The sequence below is a fragment of the Pseudorca crassidens genome, chromosome Y (assembly GCF_039906515.1).
Source record: "Pseudorca crassidens isolate mPseCra1 chromosome Y, mPseCra1.hap1, whole genome shotgun sequence".
In the NCBI taxonomy this organism is placed as follows: Eukaryota; Metazoa; Chordata; class Mammalia; order Artiodactyla; family Delphinidae; genus Pseudorca; species Pseudorca crassidens.
The window spans coordinates 9,507,343-9,527,244 of record NC_090318.1 but is presented as its reverse complement, the minus strand read 5'-3'; the positions used below and the strand labels follow the sequence as shown (position 1 = coordinate 9,527,244).

At 34.7% G+C, this 19,902-nt stretch overlaps 1 protein-coding gene across 5 annotated transcripts in view; it reads left to right on the top strand.

Annotated features, from left to right (window-relative positions):
* LOC137217862 (lysine-specific demethylase 6A-like) overlaps positions 1–19,902 on the top strand; it is a 163,793-nt gene that overhangs the window by 131,708 nt on the left and 12,183 nt on the right. For 4 of the 5 annotated variants that reach the window (XM_067724853.1, XM_067724851.1, XM_067724854.1 and 1 more), the window contains 6 exons: positions 3,327–3,391; positions 3,468–3,542; positions 4,185–4,333; positions 8,497–8,611; positions 12,027–12,214; positions 15,264–15,405. In XM_067724853.1, the coding sequence (XP_067580954.1) occupies positions 3,327–3,391; positions 3,468–3,542; positions 4,185–4,333; positions 8,497–8,611; positions 12,027–12,214; positions 15,264–15,405 (734 nt within the window). The remainder of the gene's footprint in view (positions 1–3,326; positions 3,392–3,467; positions 3,543–4,184; positions 4,334–8,496; positions 8,612–12,026; positions 12,215–15,263; positions 15,406–19,902) is intronic. The other variant, XM_067724852.1, reaches the window with a different exon arrangement.

Genomic DNA, 19,902 nt, shown 5'->3' with positions numbered 1-19,902 from the left:
CGTCAGGGAAATGCAAATAAAAACCACAGTGCAATACTACCTTCACACCTGTTTGAATGGCTGTCATCAAAAAATCTAGAGATATGTGAGGATGTAGAGAATAAGGAACGCTTGTGTACTGTTGGTGGGTAGGTAAACTGGCACAGTCACTATGGAGAAAAATATGGAAGTTCCTCAAATAAACTAAAAATAGGCCTGCCATGGATGCAGTAGTTGGACTGCTGGCCTAATACCTGACGAGTATATCATGACTATCTCAAAAAGGTATCTGCAGCCCCTTGTTCATTGTAGCATTAGTTACAAGACCAAAAAATGGCAGAAACTTAAGTGTCCATCACAGATGAGGAGATAAAGAAAATATGTGTGTGTGTGTGTGTGTGTAGACAATAAAAGCTAAACTTATTTTAATCATTTTAAAATACATACATATATCAAATCATTTATTGTATACCTAAACATGATACAGTGTTACATGTTATTTATATCAATTATAAAAACAAAAATAAGAAATATTTTTATTTTCTTTCACTTACTCCTTTTTTGGTTGCTTTTATTTTTGTATATCAGAAACTCTGACCTGTACCATTTTTCTTCTCTAAAGAACTAAATATTCTTAAAAGGCAGTTTTTCTGGCAGCAGTGTTTGTAAATTTTTATTCACCCAAAAAGCCTTTACATCTCTTTTACTCTTAAAGGGTCATTTCTGAAGGTACAGAATTCTAGTGTGATTTTCTTTTTATTTTTCAGCTTCACTGTATTCTTGCGTGCATGGTTTTTAAAGAAGAGTTGGATGTTAATCCCTGCGTTTCATCCAGTATAAATGAGATGTTTTCATTTTCTCAGGCTCCAGTTCTCAGCTCTTCCCATATCTTTGATTTTCTGTAGTTTGAGTATTGTACACCTAGCTTTAGGGTTTGGACATTTATCCTTCTTCATTTTACTCAGAACTTCTGTGTTCTGTGGTTTAATATCTCTTCATTTGGGGAGGCGGAGCAGGAGATTATTTATTTACTTATTTTTTATTTTTATTTATTTATTTTTGCTGCACTGCACAGGATGCAAGAGCTTAGTTCCTAGGCTAGGGATTGAACGCAGCCCCAGCAGTGAAAGTTCTGAGTTCTAAATACTGTACCACTGGGAATTCCTGCTTGTTCATATATTTCTTCTATTTCTACATTGCCAGTTTGTATATGTTACATCTTCATAACTTTCCTACAGTCCTTGCATCTTCGGGGGGGGGGGGGGGTTGTGAATTTTTTTTTTCTTTTTCAGATTTGGAAATTTCAGATATCCTCAAACTCAAATTTCTTCCTTACCTGTATCCATTTTTAATACTCCCATGAAAAGCATTCTTCAGTTCTGTTCATGTTTTTGACTTCTAGCGTTTCTTTCTGGTTCTTTTAAAAAATTTCCATTTCCCTGCTTACATTGCCCATGTGTTTAGTATGATTTCTACTTTATCATTTAGAATTCTTTGCATAATAAACTACAATTTAAAATTATTAGTCTTAGAATTCCAGCATTTGCGCCACGTCAGAGACTGTTCCCAGTGCTTGCTGTGTGTTTTCATGCTATTTTTCTGACTTCTGTTATACCTTGTAATTTTTTGTTGAAAGACAGACATGATGTGCTGTGTAAATGGAACTGCTGTAAATAAGCTTTAGTAACCTATTCGTAAAAAATATTGGGGTAGGGGAAATATTCTATTATCCTGTGATTTGGTCTCCGTCTTTGTGAGCCTGTGCCTCTATACTGTGAACTTCAGTAGTGCTTCATCTTTGGGTTTTTGTTTTCCCCATTCATTGAGTAAGACTGGATGGCTAGAGTGAGCTGGAGATGGGTATTTCCCTCCTCTCTGGAGATGCAGGTCTGATAAAATTCCAGAAATTAGGCTCTGGTTAAGTAGTTTCTCCAGAGGGCAGATCTTGCTAAGAAGAAAATAATGCCCTGGTATGTTTCAGAAGGGGATTTTTTCTGATATTTTCAGCATAGGTATCCATGGAGGTTTCTGCTCCCATTAGTTTTGATTTCCATTATTTATCCCTCTCTCCAGTTTTGTGGGCAACAGTTTGCCATGTGTTCTCACTTCTCTTAAGTAATCTGAGAATTACTGATTGCACGGTTTGTACTTGTGGTTAGGATGCGGTGGCTACTTCCAAACTTCTTACGTGTTTGACAAAGTCATTTTCTAAAGTATTTAATTTGCGATTCGTTTCCCTATTCTATGAGTTGTCGTTTCACTTTTTCTTGATGGTGTCCTTGAAGCACAGAATTTTAAAGTTTAGGTGAATACTTTTTTTTTTTCAGTTGCTTTACTTTTGGTGTCAGAGCTAAGGAATCTTTGCCTAATTACATGGTCATTCAGATTTACTCTTATGTTTTATTGTAGGAGTTTTATAGTTGTAGCTCTTACATTTGGGTCATTGATCCATTAATTTTTCTATTTGGTAAAAGGTAGGGGCCTAACATCATCCTTTTAAATGTGGATTTCCAGTTGTTATAGTACCATTTCCTCATAGAATTATATTAACATCTTTGTCAAGAGAATAACACGTTTTTATTCAGCATTTAATTTCCTTACTAGTGCTATGTGTTTTATTATTTATATAGAATTTGTTGTGTCAGTAATTTAGTCTGTGAAGAACTTCTTTATATTCCCTTAGTTTTCTTTGTGTACTCCCCACAGGCAAAGTCAGAATAACAAAAGAAATCTATAGTTAATAATAGACAGTCTTGAATTTCTTACCCTATACATCTCATAACTGTTGTTTTTATAGGCACACACACTTCTGCCAGTTTAGAATATGTACTTCAGCATTCATTCTTGGCATTCATAAGTAATTTTTTTTTTTTGCGGTATGCGGGTCTCTCACTGTTGTGGCCTCTCCCTTTGCGGAGCACAGGCTCCAGACGCGCAGGCTTAGCGGCCATGGCTCATGGGCCCAGCCGCTCTGTGGCATGTGGGATCTTCCTGGACCAAGGCACGAACCCGCGTCCCCTGCATTGGCAGGCGTACTCTCAACCACTGCGCCACCAGGGAAGCCCCATAAGTAATTTTGATACTTAGCAAGGTTACAGAATCTTGCTTTAATTTTTTTTATCATTTTGAATTTGTGGCAAGTACAAGAACCTGCAGATTTCATTGTTATTGGAGAGTATATATAGGGAAAAACAAACTTTGCTTTTTGGTGAAATGTGCCTGTAGCAAATTAGTTTTCAGATTGTAACCAGTAGCACTCATGTAGATATGACTTTTATTCAGTTGTGTAACGGGAACTATAGTCTGTAGCACAATACTAAGTGTGAATGTATTTGCTTAATCTATAGGAAGAAAATGAGAAAAGAATGCAACATAAAGAATGTTCAGATAATGAATCCACATCTTCAGATAAGTAAGTAAATTTTAGTGTGCACTCTATTTCTGTCCAAAAGGCATGAATTTAATTTAATTTTTTTTTTTTTTTAAAGTTCTGGAAAGAGAAGGAAAGGACCTTTTAAAACTATAAAATTTGGGACTAACATTGACCTCTCTGATGGCAAAAAGTAAGGCCTCCTGTTCTATTTCCATGAAGTACAAATAGGATTGCAGGATTGGAAACTGCCTACTTTCATATTTTCTTTAATCCAGTAGTTATACTGTGTGTGTGTGTGTGTGTATGTGTGTGTGTGTGTGTTCACAAAGAAGTTCTAGCTAAAAATGCTAGTGTTACAGAATCATTTTTGTTACATTATTTATTTATTTTGGCTTCACCGGGTCTTCGTTGTGGCATGTGGACTCTTAGTTGCGGCATGCATGTGGGATCTAGTTCCCCGACCAGGGATTGAACCCAGGTCCCCTGCTTTAGGAGCACAGAGTTACCCACTGGACCACCAGGGAAGTCCCTAGATAATGAATTCAGATTTTTGTTACCAAAGAGTGCCAAAACAGTTTTACAGATTTACAAATAAAAATTATTTCTTTCATTTATAAAGATTATCATAAATTTTTATGGTTTTTTTTTTAAAGTAAACCTGCTTTAGGACTTTTTTTTTGGAAAAAGTTAAATACTAGTTCTTTTGATCTTAAAAGTATTATTTTAGAGATTTAAATGTTTTCTAATTGGATCACAAGGTTTTTGAGGACATGGTTAATTCTCATAAATATTTGCTGCAGGATTACACTTCTAATCTGTTACTGTATTTCAGGTGGAAGTTGCAGCTACATGAACTGAGTAAACTCCCAGCTTTTGTACGTGTTGTATCAGCAGGAAATCTTCTAAGCCACCTCGGTCATACCGTACTGGGCATGAATACAGTTCAGCTGTACATGAAAGTTCCAGGGAGTCGGACACCAGGTTATTTTTATGAAATAACTTCCCTTGTAGAGTTGAAAAAAAAGAGTTATTTAGTTAAATGTGATAGATGCACCTGCAATCAGTTTCCTGTTTATAACTAATAAAGACAAAAGGATTTTAAAATTCTTTCTAATAGGCAAAAATAATTTGTAATTAAAGCTGAGGATATTAATTTGTTCTGTCAGTGTGACTTTTATCCTTTTTATATGTAAACATCAATACGATCAGAAAAATTTAACCTAGCAAGGGGACATTAAGTTGCTCATTGAGTAAAGGCACTTAAAGCACTTGAGAGGCTTTGTCTTGATTCCATTGACTGCAGATTGTCAGTTTTCCACGCCTTGTTCATCACAGTTACAGTTCTTACTAGTAATGAACTAGTATGTATACTACATGTAATAAAAGCTTCACTGAAAATACTTAAAATTTGTGATGCACTAGTATTTGCTAAACTGTCCCATTATATTTCTTAAAATGTAATTCAGAAACTAATGTGGAAGTCAGGTAACTTAAAAAGTTAAATAGTAAGTATTTTATGCTTTATAAGCCAAGAGGTAAAATTGAGAATATTATGAAGATACATATGTAAAAATAGAAAAAACTTACTTCCATGTCTGTTCATTGATGAAAGTCAAAATACCTAATAGTTGAGACAAAATTGAGACAAATAATTGACAAAATACAAATAACCCTAAAGGGGGAATAACATTTTACCTTACTGGGGCTCAAAGTCAGTATTCCCTGTCATCAGAATCAGCTACAAATATACATCTGTTAAAGCTTTATGTAGTGAGAATTTTTACGTTTCATCTTTAAAAATGTTTTTCATGTAAATAGATGCTGCCAGATATTCTTATTAATCTATGAGCATATTTTATTGACTGCATTCAACTAGTTGGCAGTCATTTACAGAATTCTGTTAGGGTTTTTTGTTGTTTTTTTGTCTTACTTTACATTTTCCTTTTTTATTTAATTGCATTTCAGATGCAGTTTTTTCAGTTGAAGGTCAGGTAGAAGGCTTTTGCAATATGGAAATGTTCTCTTCACTTGCTTTAGGGTTTGCAACAAATGTTTAAGGGAAAGAATATGTAGCATTTTATTTAATTTTAAATCCCACAGTAGAGATAATGTACCTTTATCAGTGGCTGACAGTTGGCTTCATTCAAAAAATTTCCAGTCTCTAAAAATTAGAGCCCAGTGTCACCACTGCAAAGCCATGGGGAATATCAGGACAGCTGGCTTCTGTTTCTGTCACAAATTCATAGATTTGGTATTAAGTCTTTGAGAGTGGTGCGCGCGCGTGCGCGCACACACACACACACACACACACACACACAATTTTCGTAAAGTATCTGTCAGTGAATAGTACAGTGAAAAACCACAGGCATCTAGTACCCGAACATTTTCACAGACTTTGTTAATTTTCCAAGTACACTTTTTCCTCCTAGACATATTTTCCCTACCATTAGTTGTAATTTTTCTTAGCAGATTCCAATTCAGAAGTACTTGATTGAATATTTTTGCAACTTTGAAAATATTCTCACTTAACAGTTGGTCCTGTGAAGATCACTTTTAGAGACAAAATCTTCAGTGACTTCACATTTGGCTTTGACTCCTCAAGTAAACAATACCAATTGAGTAGTAGTAGTAGTACTTACTGACTTATGAAGGGCCTGCTTGAAATTATTTCAAGAAAAACTGCTTGAAATTATTTTCTTTGTTTTTAATTAATCATTGATGTTCCCTCAAAAGTTATTTACTACATTTTTTAGTTGATTATATACGTGACTTCCATCATCTTCATTGAGTAGCTGTTCTCAACAAAAGGCTAATCATGTGGAAACATTTTATTTTCTCTAGAAATGTTTTTTTACCACTACAACCAAACATGATTTAATTAACATGCTATCTGTAAACAGCTTTGCTTGCCTGCCCAGAGACAAACTTTGGTTCAGCCTCGGTTTTGGTTTTTTTTGTTTGTTTGTTTGGTGAAAATTTCTGCCATGATCATATAATGCATTTTAAGCTTTCTAATTTTTCTTTCACTGTTTCCATGTGAGACATAATGTAATGATCATTTGGTTTTGTAGTTTCAAGGAACATAGTAATATTTTAGCACAGAAAGAACATCATTACATGGTAAGTACAGTGTTTTCCTGTTAAATGGAGTAAATCATTCACATTCCTAGATACCTTAAAAGTGTTACATTTGACATTTGTTTTTCTTCTCTTCACATTATGGTTATGCACTTGTAATTAAAAGAAATGAAATGTTGAAGTATGATGATATGCTTTCCAGTTAAGATGCTATATTGAGTTATAACTGTGTTAAGGCAATTTGTATATAGTTTGCCAACCAGCAGTGTGAAGTTACGAGAGTGCACAAGGTCTCTGTTATAACTGCTTAATTCTGATGTTGTAGTATGAATACACCTGTAGACAGAGCATAAACTAATAAACTTATCTGCAGTTTTATTTATAAGAACAGGTATTTGGCCAAGAGGCTGTAGTTTGTCATCTCCTGATTTAAAATCATAAAGTTTCATTCAACTCAAATATAAAATCATCTTTGTTCCCTTTGTGTTGACATTACTTATGTCATAGGTGACAGTCTAGATACTTAGTAATTTTGTAAGTTCCAGTCTCTGGAAGTTAGCTCAGACTTTAGCAGGAAACAACCAGTTCAGCTATATGCTGATATATACAGGATACATGTCATTTTCTTGTTTTTCTGTTTTCTTCTTGCAGCAGCTATAGTTCTTTCTTCTTCACCACAGTCTCACTGTAAAGTGGCCAACTAATTTTTTAAAATGGGTTGTTGCTTTTATGTAAATGAGTTAGGGTGCCCCGCTTTGTGTGCTTATTGGAATCTGCTGGAAAGCTTTTAGAAGAAATACTGAATCATTTTGAGGATGAGATGTCAGTACTTTTTAAAAGCTCCTCAGGGATTCTGATATACAGCCAGGCATAGAACCCACTGGTTGGAATGTTTATTCCTAGGCTATTATTGGAAATTCACTTTACATGATACTGTTTTGTCAGTATTTGGGTCAGGTGAAAAGAAATATGCAAAATACTAATAATTGAAAAAAGATTTAATATCTTGGCCTTCTTTGTCACTAATAACTTCATAATACCAGGCAAGAATTTCACCTTTCAAGATTTTTAAATGTATGTATAGTATTGGACTAGTTCTTTTTTTTTTGACTGTGTCGGGTATTAGCTGCAACATGCAGGATCTTTTGTCGTGGCTTGTGGGCTTTTCTCTAGTTGTGGTACACAGGCTTAGTTGCTCTGCAGCATGTGGGATCTTAGTTCCCCAACCAGGGATTGAACCAAATCCCCTGCATTGGAAGGTGGATTCTTAACCACTGGACCACCAGGGAAGTTGCTGGACTAGATCTATTAAGATTCATTTGTATTTGAAAATTATTTCATCCTATTTGGAATATTTTGTAAAAGTAAATATGTGAAAATGAAATGAATCAAAGGAAATAGAAAATGTCTTTCACTTAAAATCTAGGGGCAGAAGCCAAATTTAGTATATTACCTCTGTGCCTAAAAGTTCTTGGGGTGTTTCATTTGTTCATGTGTCATTAGTTCCGCAGTATTATCCTATGGATCTCTAAGGAGTTCCTTAGAAGAAATTTGTGATATGTTTTAGTCTGCTCTGTATAATTCAAACAAACATTGTGTTAAGTTCCTGTTTGGTAAAGTTACTGTTCTTACTTATTGATACATAAAAGAAATGGTATGCGCTATAAGAGTTTACATTCTGACATGGCCTTTACATGTGTTCTGAAAAATTTAGTTTGCTCTCAGCCCACATTCTAAGAGATTACCATCTCTATCTCTGGTGGGAGGGTTATAAGCATCAAATTGGGATGTTTATTGTAGTTCCAAGTTGCTAAGGGGCCAGTTAACATTTTGAAAACCATACCTCATTCATTAATTTTCTGTACTCTTTGTGAGTTGGGATGGTTTAGAGGTGGATGTAGTAATAGTGATAATAGCTAATATTTATTGCTTATTCATAGGCTCTTCATTGATTTATAAGCATTTATTTTTCACCTAATCCTCAAAACAACTCAGTGATTTAAAGGCACATTTCTCTCATTGAATTTACAGTGTAATAATGATTTTTTTTTCCTTTTACATTTCAGGTCACCAAGAAAATAACAACTTTTGTTCTGTTAATATAAATATTGGTCCAGGTGATTGTGAATGGTTTGTTGTTCCTGAGGATTATTGGGGTGTTCTGAATGACTTCTGTGAAAAGTAGGTTTCTGAACTAAATTTTCTTTTAAAGTAATTATGAGAAAACAGTTATTGTAAAGAACAAAGTCTGATCTTGAATTTTTTTTCTGAAATAAATTTATTTATCTTATTTATTTTTGGCTGCATTGGGTCTTCGTTGTTGCGCACAGGCTTTCTCTAGTGGTGGTGAGCGGGACCTTCTCATTATGGTGGCTTCTCCTACTGTGGAGGGTGGGCTCTAGGCCTGCGGGCTTCAGTAATTGTGGCTCATGGGCTTAGTTGCTCCGCGGCATGTGGGATCTTCTGGGACCAGGGATTGAACCCGTGTCCCCTGCATTGGCAGGCAGATTCTTAACTACTGGGCCACCAGGGAAGCCCTGATCCTGAAGTTTTAATTTTCATTCAGCAATTTATTATAAATGATTTTATTTCAAATCTTTTCTCTTTTTTTCTTTTTTTTTTTTTTTTGTTTTGTGGTACGTGGGCCTCTCACTGTTGTGGCATCTCCCGTTGCGGAGCACAGGCTCAGCAGCCATGGCTCACGGGCCCAGCTGCTCCGCGGCGTGTGGGATCTTCCCGGACCAGGGCACGAACCCGTGTCCGCTGCATTGGCAGGCGGACTCCCAACCACTGCGCCACCAGGGAAGCCCTCTTTTATTTTCTTATATCAAATGAAAGATGCCACGAATTCAGAGACTACGGAGTGAATTGTTTTTTATGTTAATTTTTAAAACTGATACATTCATTTGAAAATTGTGCTTTAAAGAAAAATTAAGCTCATTATAATTGAATTTAGAAATGGCAGGAATTCCAAAATTAATTACCTTACTTATAACTCAAGATTGTGTATCTTTGTAAATTCAGCCTAAAATTATCAGTGTCCAGTAGCAAGCAAATTACCTGCTGTTTTCAGAGTTGGTAATGGTACTGCTATAGTGTATATTATACATCATATACTTAAACAATTAAAAATTGGATATAATTCTCAAAATTTTCATGTGTGATTATTTTAAAATCAATACACGTATTTCATATACTAAAATCTTTAACATTATAGAGGGTCTTTATTCATAGTTTATTTAGTAAAAAGTATGTCATAGTGGTTAACAAGAACAATACTCCAAACTTCTCCTAATTACTGTCAAGATATAGTCAGTTTTTAATGTCTTATGTATAAGTTTTCCTTATGATAAGGAAGGTGAAATTTCTTAAATTTTAAAATTGATCAGGAAAACAGTATAATCTTTCTTGTTTCTTTTTGTTTTGTTTGTTTATCTCCCCCACCCCACACCCCACCCCAGGAAAATAGTATAATCATCTATCTGAACTTTTGTTCACCAGGAAACTAGTGACTTAATAAGCAGGGGGGAAGAATTGTCATACGGGAAATCTCCATTGTGCTGCAGAAAGCATTTATTTCTTATATTGTATGGTAGTTATTACACATACAATATAGTGATTCGTATTATTTTGAGTAGAAACTATTTTCAGAGTTTAACTTTCTTTTCTTTCAAATATCTTAGGTCAAGTGTAGTTGGAAAAGATAGGTGATATCCCCAAAGTTTAAACTCCAGAGTAATAAAAATAATCAGGTTATCTTAAGTTGCAGAATGCCACTTGTCCTCTTAGCTTTTTACTCTAATATTGTTTTGCAGAAGGATATTGCTTCTAATGTCTGTAAGTTCTGTAGTTTATTTTATGATTCCAGATAACATGTTATGTTAAAATCAATCCCTGTTTTGACCTTTTGGAAAAAATGCTTGATCTATATGCCATGGTTGGTTTTCCTTTCATTTTTTTTCTTCTATTATTTTTTCTTTTTTCTTTTCTTTTATTATTTTTTTATTTTTTATTTTTATGGAGAGTTTTTAAAATTTTTATGGAGAAATTTTTATGGAGAGTTTCATGTTGGCAGTGTTGGGTGAATTAGGGCTAGGGTTTGTACTGTGCTTATACTTTTTTCTTTTCTTCTTTCATCATTTTTCCCTTCCTCCTCTCCCCTCCCCTCTTCCCTCCCCTTCCTCGCAGTATTTGAAACCTTATACCAAAAAAGAACCAGTGTTTAGCCCTTAAATGTCAATGTCAGTCAGACTTGTCTCAAGAAAATCCTTCCATTTTAGGAGGAATAAAGAGGAATAGAAGGTGGATTCTTAGAGACAACTCAAAGGCACCCTCTGTCATATTTTTTCAGAGAAAACATAGAAATAGAGCAAAAGCTTTTTTTGGATATTCAGAAAGGAACAGTCCTACCATGTGAATTTTTTCTTTTGAAAAAAATTAATTTGAAATTGTTAATCTTAGTATTCCTAGTAGAAAAATTGGTAACATAGTTTCATTAAAATACCTAATAGTGGGCTTCCCTGGTGGCGCAGTGGTTGAGTCCGCCTGCTGATGCAGGGGACACGGGTTCGTGCCCTGGTTCGGGAAGATGCCACATGCCGCGGAGCGGCAGGGCCCGTGAGCCATGGCTGCTGAGCCTGCGCGTCCGGAGCCTGTGCTCCACAACGGGAGAGGCCACAACAGTGAGAGGCCCGTGTACTGCAAAAAAAAAAACAAAACCTAATACTGTAATGAAGGAGAATAATAAAAAACCAGAATTTAAATAAAAGCTTAATAATTTGGTTGCTGGTAGTGTTGATTCATGTAAGAACAAGGACCTTCTCTCAAATTCCTGGGAGAAAACAAGAGGCAGGAGTCTTCTTCCACTGTTGAATTGAGGGAAGATCTTTGCTCTTACATCTGCCATAGGATTCTAAGTAAGAAGTAGTCTCTAAATTTCCTGTTTAACAGATTCCTAGATATTAAAGAAGTTCTTTAAGAAGAAGGAGTAAATCAAAAAGGAGTAAATCAAAATCCTTATTGAAAGAAAATTTAAAAATTAGTTTGTTCCGGCCTGCCAACTCTTTTGTAAAGTTTTACTAGTACATAGCCACACCTGTTTGTTTATGTATTGTATACATGACTGCTTTCTTACTGACGTAGTTGAACAATTGCTACTGAAATCATAGTGCCCCAAATCTTAAAGAAAATATTCTGTCTTGTGTTGGTAGTTACCCACTTGTCAACACTCATAAATGGGTGAATTTTATTGTATGTGAATTATACCTAATTCAAATTGACATTAAACCAAAAAATCAGTTTATTTAATATTTAAGTATAACTTGAAAATTTAACATTTATACTTTTGAAAAGTAAGTTTAGACATATGGGACAGATCTTTGAATAAGTATACCTATTTTCATCTCCTATTAATTTTTTTCAGGACTGCTTCTTATATTCTAGAGCTCTCAGTTTTGAAATACATAGTTCTTGTTACAGTAAAGTTTTAATGAAGTATACAGTAAGAGCATCTTTTAGTCTTTTGAAATTATCTCTCCATTTTTGATGAGACATTAAAAAAACTTTATCCATTAACATTATTCATTATTTTTTTCAGAAATAATTTGAATTTTTTAATGAGTTCTTGGTGGCCCAATCTTGAAGATCTTTATGAAGCTAATGTTCCTGTATATAGATTTATTCAAAGACCTGGAGATTTGGTCTGGATAAATGCAGGCACTGTGCACTGGGTTCAGGCTGTTGGCTGGTGCAACAATATTGCTTGGAATGTTGGTCCACTTACAGGTATTATAAATAATAATGACAGGTTTTACATTTTAAAGAATTCTAATATATATTATTTTTCTATTAGAAAGTAACTCACAAAAATTGAAAAATTGTGTCCAAGGAAAAATCTCAATGGTTAGTACAGAGAGTAAATTCAACTTAAGAAATGGATGTAGCAAGTAACAAATGTATGCTTTTGTAATCATAGAGGATATACTTTTGATATTTTAGACTGTTGTGTGTCTCTTTTATAAAGGAAATCTTTTATAGGGAAAAGCAAAGCAGAATAGTTATTTTTTAGACTTTTATTTCTTCTGATATATCACATCAACAGTCTTATGTCAAACTCTGTCTAATATATGTAAGATGAAAAATCTGGTCTTTGTTAGTTTTGTGACTTTGGATAAGTGTTTTGAAATCTCAGTGCCTCATTCTTTTAATCTGAAAAATGAGAAATTATTTTAGTCTGAAAAAATGAGGGTTTCAAAGAATTTAATGAGATGTGAAAAGAGCCATGCACAATGCTTACCACATAGTAAGTGCTCTTTAATGATAATTTTTAACTGTAATTCTTATGAAAGTTTTTTTAAAAATTTTTATTCAAAAAGTAAGTCACAAAAATTATAATCATCCTCATTAGTTCACTCAGTCCCTTTTTATTTCATCTTGATCTTTTGTTAGCACTTTCATGAAGTCATCAGTTTTCCATTAGAATTCTGAAAATGCTTATTCATTCAGTTCAGCAGTATAGTCAGTTACCACAAACCTGTACTTGTCAGAGTCTTTTCCATGAATTCCTTGAAGATGAAAATAGGAACATTTTTGCGAAAGCAACAGAATACACCCAGAACTGTCTGTAAATGACAAAAGACTTAAAAATGACCACGGTTAAAGATTTGATGAAAGTTCATAGTAATGCAATTGACAAGGAAATTTAGTTATTTCTGATATATACATTTTAAAGTAATAACTAGAATTATGACTTATTATACCAGAACATATAAGATTTTAAGAAATTTCATGTAATGTCTGAAACATTTATATTAATATATTTCCATACAAATAAGCCAAAGAAAGTTTAGTATTATTTCTTTTTTTTGTTTCTTTTTTTATACTGCAGGTTCTTTAGTCATCAGTTTTATACACATCACTGTATACATGTCAATCCCAATCTCTCAATTCAGCACACCACCATCGCCACCCCACGTTTTCCCCCCTTGGTGTCCATACATTTGTTCTCTACATCTCTTTCTCAACTTCTGCCCTGCATATTGGTTCATCTGTACCATTTCTCTAGGTTCCACATACATGTGTTAATATACGATATATTTGTTTTTCTCTTTCTGACTTATTTCACTCTGTATGACAGTCTCTAGATCCATCCATGTCTCAACAGATTACTCAATTTCGTTCCTTTTTATGGCTGAGTAACATTCCATTGTATATATGGACCACATCTTCTTTATCTATTCCCCTTTTGACGGGCATTTAGGTTGCTTCCATGACCTGGCTGTTGTAAATAGTGCTGCAATGAACATTGGGGGCACGTGTCTTTTTGAATTACTGTTTTCTCTGGGTATATGCCCAGTAGTGGGATTGCTGGATCATATGGTAATTCTATTTTTAGTTTTTTAAGGAACCTCCGTACTGTTCTCCATAGTGGCTGTATCAATTTACATTCCCACCAACGGTGCAAGAGGGCTCCCTTTTCTCCACGCCCTCTCCAGCATTTGTTGTTTGTAGATTTTCTGATGATGCCCATTCTAACTGATGTGAGGTGATACCTCATTGTAGTTTTGATTTGCATTTCTCTAATAATTAGCGATGTTGAGCGGTTTTTTATGTGCTTCTTGGCCATCCGTATGTCTTCTTTGGAGAAATGTCTATTTAGGTTTTCTGCCCATTTTTGGATTGGGTTGTTCGTTTCTTTAATATCGAGCTGCATGAGCTGTTTATATATTTTGGAGATTAATCCTTTGTCGGTTGATTTGTTTGCGAATATTTTATCCCGTTCTGAGGTTTGTCTTTCGTCTTGTTTATGGTTTCCTTTGCTGTGCAAAAGCCTTTAAGTTTGTTTAGGTCCCATTTGTTTATTTTTGTTTTTATTTCCATGACTCTAGGAGGTCCATCAAAAAAGATCTTGATGTGATTTATGTCAAAGAGTGTTCTGCCTATGTTTTCCTCTAAGAGTTTTATAGTGTCCAGTCTTAGATTTAGGTCTCGAATCCATTTTGAGTTTATTTTTGTGTATGGTGTTAGGGAGTGTTCTAATTTCATTCTTTAACATGTAGCTGTCCAGTTTTCCCAGCACCACTTATTGAAGAGACTGTCTTTTCTCCATTGTATATCTTTTTCTCCTTTGTCATAGATTAGGTGACCATAGGTGCTTGGGTTTATCTCTGGGCTTTCTATCTTGTTCCATTAACCTGTGTTTCTGTTTTTGTGCCAATACAGTATTGTCGTGATTACTGTGGCTTTGTAGTACAGTTTGAAGTCAGGGAGTCTGATTCCTTCAGCTCTTTTTTTTTTCCCTCAAGACTGCTTTAGCTATTTGGGGTCTTTTGTGTCTCCATACAAATTTTGAGATGATTTGTTCTTTTTCCATAAAAATTGCTATTGGTAATTTGATAGGGATTGCATTGATTCTGTAGATTGCTTTGGGTAGTATAGTCATTTTCACAATATTGATTCTTCCAATCCAAGAACATGTTATATCTCTCCGCCTGGTGGTATCATCTTTAATTTCTTTCATCAGTGTCTTATAGTTTTCTGCATACAGGTCTTTTGTTTCCCTAGGTAGGTTTATTCCTAGGTATTTTATTCTTTTTGTTGCAATAATAAATGGGAGTGTTTCCATAATTTCTCTTTCAGATTTTTCATCATTAGTGTATAAGAATGCAAGAGATTTCTGTGCATAAATTGTATCCTGCAACTTATAAAACAGTTTTTTAGTGCTTTTAGTTTTTCAGAATTGCTGTTAAAATGGTCACCTGAGAGGTTATAATGATTATGTTCATATATTTTGTTAGTTTGCTTTATAACTTAAAAAAAATTTTTTTCCTCCTAGCCTGCCAGTATAAACTGGCAGTAGAACGGTATGAGTGGAACAAATTGCAAAGTGTGAAGTCAGTGGTACCCATGGTTCATCTCTCCTGGAATATGGCACGAAATATCAAAGTCTCAGATCCCAAGCTTTTTGAAATGATTAAGTAAGTACTTTCCAAAATTGCTATAGTTCCTCTTGTGGGGTTGGTGATAGGGATAGGGAATATGGTGAAGAGTGTTTCCTAATGATTATTTTTACCCCAAAGAATTACGTCAGTTGACATCAGATGATAAAGTGGTTCAGATATCTTGACAAAATAAGAGCATTCACATGTAAAAAAATATTTTTTCTTTCCAAATAGATTGTTGTGGTACAAAGAGGAGTGAAGGCATACATGATTCTTTACCAGTAAATTCACACATCTGTGCTTTCCCTTACCCTCTGACCAAAGTGACATCCTGGGATATCTTTAGTTTTAGTATTTGATGTCTGCCTGCAGCACAGGGAGTGAGAATGATACTAAAATAAAAATATCTCGTAAAGAAATTAGCATTTAAAATAGTGTTTTAACTATTTAAATTTTCTGCCATAATTAAATCATTCCCTTATCTTCTTGAACCACTCATTACAAATTTAGTAGATAAACAACTTGAATATATATATTCTAGTAATTTCTGATTTATTAGCCTAGTTTCTGTTCCATTTCTTTTGTAGGTATATTTAGAATACAGGCATACCTCATTTTATTGCTCTTTGCCTTATTGCTCTTTGCAGATATTGTTTTCTACAAATTGAGGGTTTGTGAACAAGTCTGTCAGCACCATCTTTTCAGGAGCACTTGCCCACTTTCTTTCTTTGTGTCTCATGTTGGTAATTCCCGCAATACTTCAGATTTTTTCTTTATGACTATATTTCCTGCAGTGATCTATGATTAGTGCTCTTTGATGTTACTATTGTGAAAAGATTATGACTTGCTGAAGGTTCACATGCTGATTAGCAATTTTTCTTGCAATGAAGTATTTTTGATTAAGGTGTATGCATTGTTATTTTTGATATAATGCTATTGCAGACTTAATAGACTACCATACATAGTAAACCTAACTTCTGCGAAAGCAGAAAATTGTGACTTGCCTTATTGCAATATTTGCTTTATTGCAGTGGTATGGAATGGAACCATGATGTTTCTTCTTGTACATTTTTTCTGGCAGTGCCACTTAGTGCTTCTCCAGATTTCAGTTTACATGCTTTTCTTGCCCTTCTCCCCCAACTCCATCACTAATGAAAAATAACTCTGCTGAAATGAATTTGGGAAATTACAGGCTAAATAGTTAAACCAGTAATTTTCTTAGTTGTTCTTAAGTCCCTTCAGGGCCTGTATATTATGTTTATGAACTTTGTGAATGGGAGAGGAAGATATACAGTGTCTCCCAGTATCTTTAAAAATAGTGCTGGCTAATTTTAAACAATTTCAAATTTATTTTCAAAATTTTGTTCTAACCAATATATCCAGACAGAAATTGCAGGGTCAGGGTAATGTGCCTATGCACTGTTTTACTTATTGACACATTCTGTTTTTGTTAAATGTTTGAGAAGTAAAGTTAGAAAAGTTTGAAAGAATGTTATTCAAATTCTTAACTAACAGAGTAAGTCCTATTAAAAATCCACAATTTATGGGTGGTCATTTGGTAACTTCTTCAGTATGGTCATTACCTCAGCTCTAATTCATGAATATATTCAAAGGCTGATCCAAAATGTACTTTTTGTCTCAATGCCCCAGATTATTTTAGGATTTTTGCAAAACGAATAACATTCAACTAGTATTTCAGAACCACATACTCTATGCTTGATGCTGTTCTTGGCAATAAAATAGATACTGCAGAGTATAAAACTAAATCTCTTCCTTTGTGAGATTTAATCTGTAGTGAAGCCAGACAGACAAATTCCCAAACAGATAAATAAGTTACTGTTAAGTAATATGAGTAAAATTTATTTTTGCAAATTTGTTTGTTTTTTGGTTAGGGGGTGAAGAATGCTGCACTTTTGTTCAAGTGGCTTCTGAGAGCATGGTTTCCATACTTGGATCGGAATCATAAAAAGGAGACAACTAAAAAGAAGAGCTAGGATAAAGCATTTCAGTCCCCCAAAACAAGTGAAAGTCTTAAATGAGAACAACTTTGGTGTATTTATGGGACAGAAATGGCTGTAACGGAATGAAGGAGGGGAATAGCTGTGGTAATGAGTTCATGAAAATGGTGAGGTACGAAATTACAGATGTAGGCACTGTTAAATAGTTTAGGTACTAATTCTACGTGTGTAGAAGAAGGAGAGGGATAGATTTTGATTTACATTTTTAAAATGTGAATCTGTCTATTTGTGGAAAAAGGATTGGAGAATGGAACTAGTTCTCTTTAGAACTAAAGAGAACAGTTATAAGTCAATTGGCAGAAATCCAGACTAACCTGGATTGTGATTGTAGTAGTGGAACTGGAAAGAAGTATCACACTGCAGTCTATTTTCGGATGTTTACACATAGATTGGATAGTGAGATAAGGAAAAAGGAAGCAAGAAAAGATGATTATCATCTTGTGTTTTTGTTATCTCTGGTTCATAAACTTAAAACTTCTCTCACTTCGGTCATTTTCATTCCCTACCCTCATTGTTCTCAACATCTTCTAGACCCCTTCCAGTGTGTCAGTGTTTCTATCAGTATTTAAAATGCAGGACACCAAGACTTGCCTTCCATGAATGGAAATGTTCCCATTTCTCTATGGTGGCATTTTAAATTACATTGTCTTTGTCCTAGCAGTTGTCTTAATATTGGACTTGAATATACAAATTCAGGTTTCCTTCTATTTAAATTACTGGAAATAGTTTTCATCCATATTTTCCTTACACATTTAAAAAAATATATTTAATACCCTAAGTGAATGTATTTACTTATTGGTGCTGTGTTTCTTGTAGAGGTTTTTAATACTTCCTTATAGAATATGAAATCATTTTGAATATTGACTGCATTTATTATAATTTCAGAATTCTACTTCCAACTTTAGTTGTCTCATGTTGAATTAGCTCCTCTTTTTGTTATCACTCTGATTAAAAATGTTAACCAGGGAGATTCCCTCGTGGCACAGTGGTTGAGACTGCCTGCCGATGCAGGGGACACGGGTTCGTGCCCTGTTCTGGGAAGGTCCCACATGCCGCGGAGCGGCTGGGCCCGTGAGCCATGGCCGCTGAGCCTGCGCGTCCGGAGCCTGTGCTCCACAACGGGAGAAGCCACAGCAGGGAGAGGCCCCCGTACCGGAAAAAAAAAAAATGTTGACCAGGGTCATTCAGCCACCTCTCAAAATGTACTTTCATTCACCACCAATGCTTATTTGCAGTGTCTTTCCTTTAATAGATAAATATTTGAGTACTAGCTGAATAGATGGAACTGGGCTGAGCCCTGAAGATTTATAAATATTCTGTGCAAATTCCTGTCTTCATTTAGGGAAGATGGGGAGAGACAGTGGAGGTAGGAGGGCAAAAGTTGTAGAGCATGTAAATACATGGATTAAAAGTTGTAGATTTTAAAATGTATCAATGACATCAATTACAACTCAGTAAAAAAAAATAGTATCCTAATTTTTTAAAATGTTAATGTTATATATCTTGGATCTTACAGAATCAGGGATGTTTGGGGGGAGCTCTTCTTTGGAAAAGCAAGGTAATTTATGTGAAGCACAAAGGTATAGGAGAAGGAATGAGTAGAGAACTTGATGTGGGAAAAGAATGAATGAAATATCCCTTTGGGTTTCCATATTAAGTAGGTTTTAGATGTTGAGTAGTACTTTGTAATCTTACTAAGTTTTATTCTAAGTGCTGAACAAAAATTATTTCAGTTACACCAGGCTTAGGTCACCTATCTAGTTAGGTGCAGAATCAGCATTTTAAAACACCTATATAGGTTCAGTAGGAAGGTCTTTGTTTGTAATTGGGACACATCACTTCATGTGGGGCAGTAGCAAGACTGAGAAAATGGAAACAGATTTTAGAAAAAGCTATTGGAAATAACTTTAGAGAGCAAAGCAGGAGCCAACTAACTGGAGTGTTTTACCTACTATTTTGTGATTATTACCTTTACAGGAAGAGAACTAACAATGAGGAATAGAGCTTCAAAGAGTAGTTGTATTTACGAACAGGAAAAATGAGGAACTAAATAAGAGAATGAACAGAGAGAGGCAGGAGAGCAGTTAGAATATGTTGTTAAAGAAATAACAAAGATTTATTGTTTTTGTTGTCTTCCCAGAAGTTTTTTTGCTGTTTAATTATTGTATCCTTATCATTGCTTTTGTCCTTAAATCCTGTCAGAAGGAGGTGGTATTAATTTAACCTGTTTTATGTGCTGTGGTGATTCCTAAATAGTTTCTTTCTTGTAATTCTTCTCTTTGAGTCATTTCATGTGTTAGCTTTGAGCTTGTCTTTTTCATTCCTCCATTCATAGCAGTATGGCTTTTGACTCTGATGTATCCCTGAAACTACTTGGTGGAGGTAACCAGTGACCAGCCATTTTAAATATAAGACATCACAATTGTAGAATTCTTGAGAATCTACATTTTTAAGCCTAGCACATGAATTTCTGAAAGAATTTGACACTCCCCCACATCCACCTCTCTTGATAGTC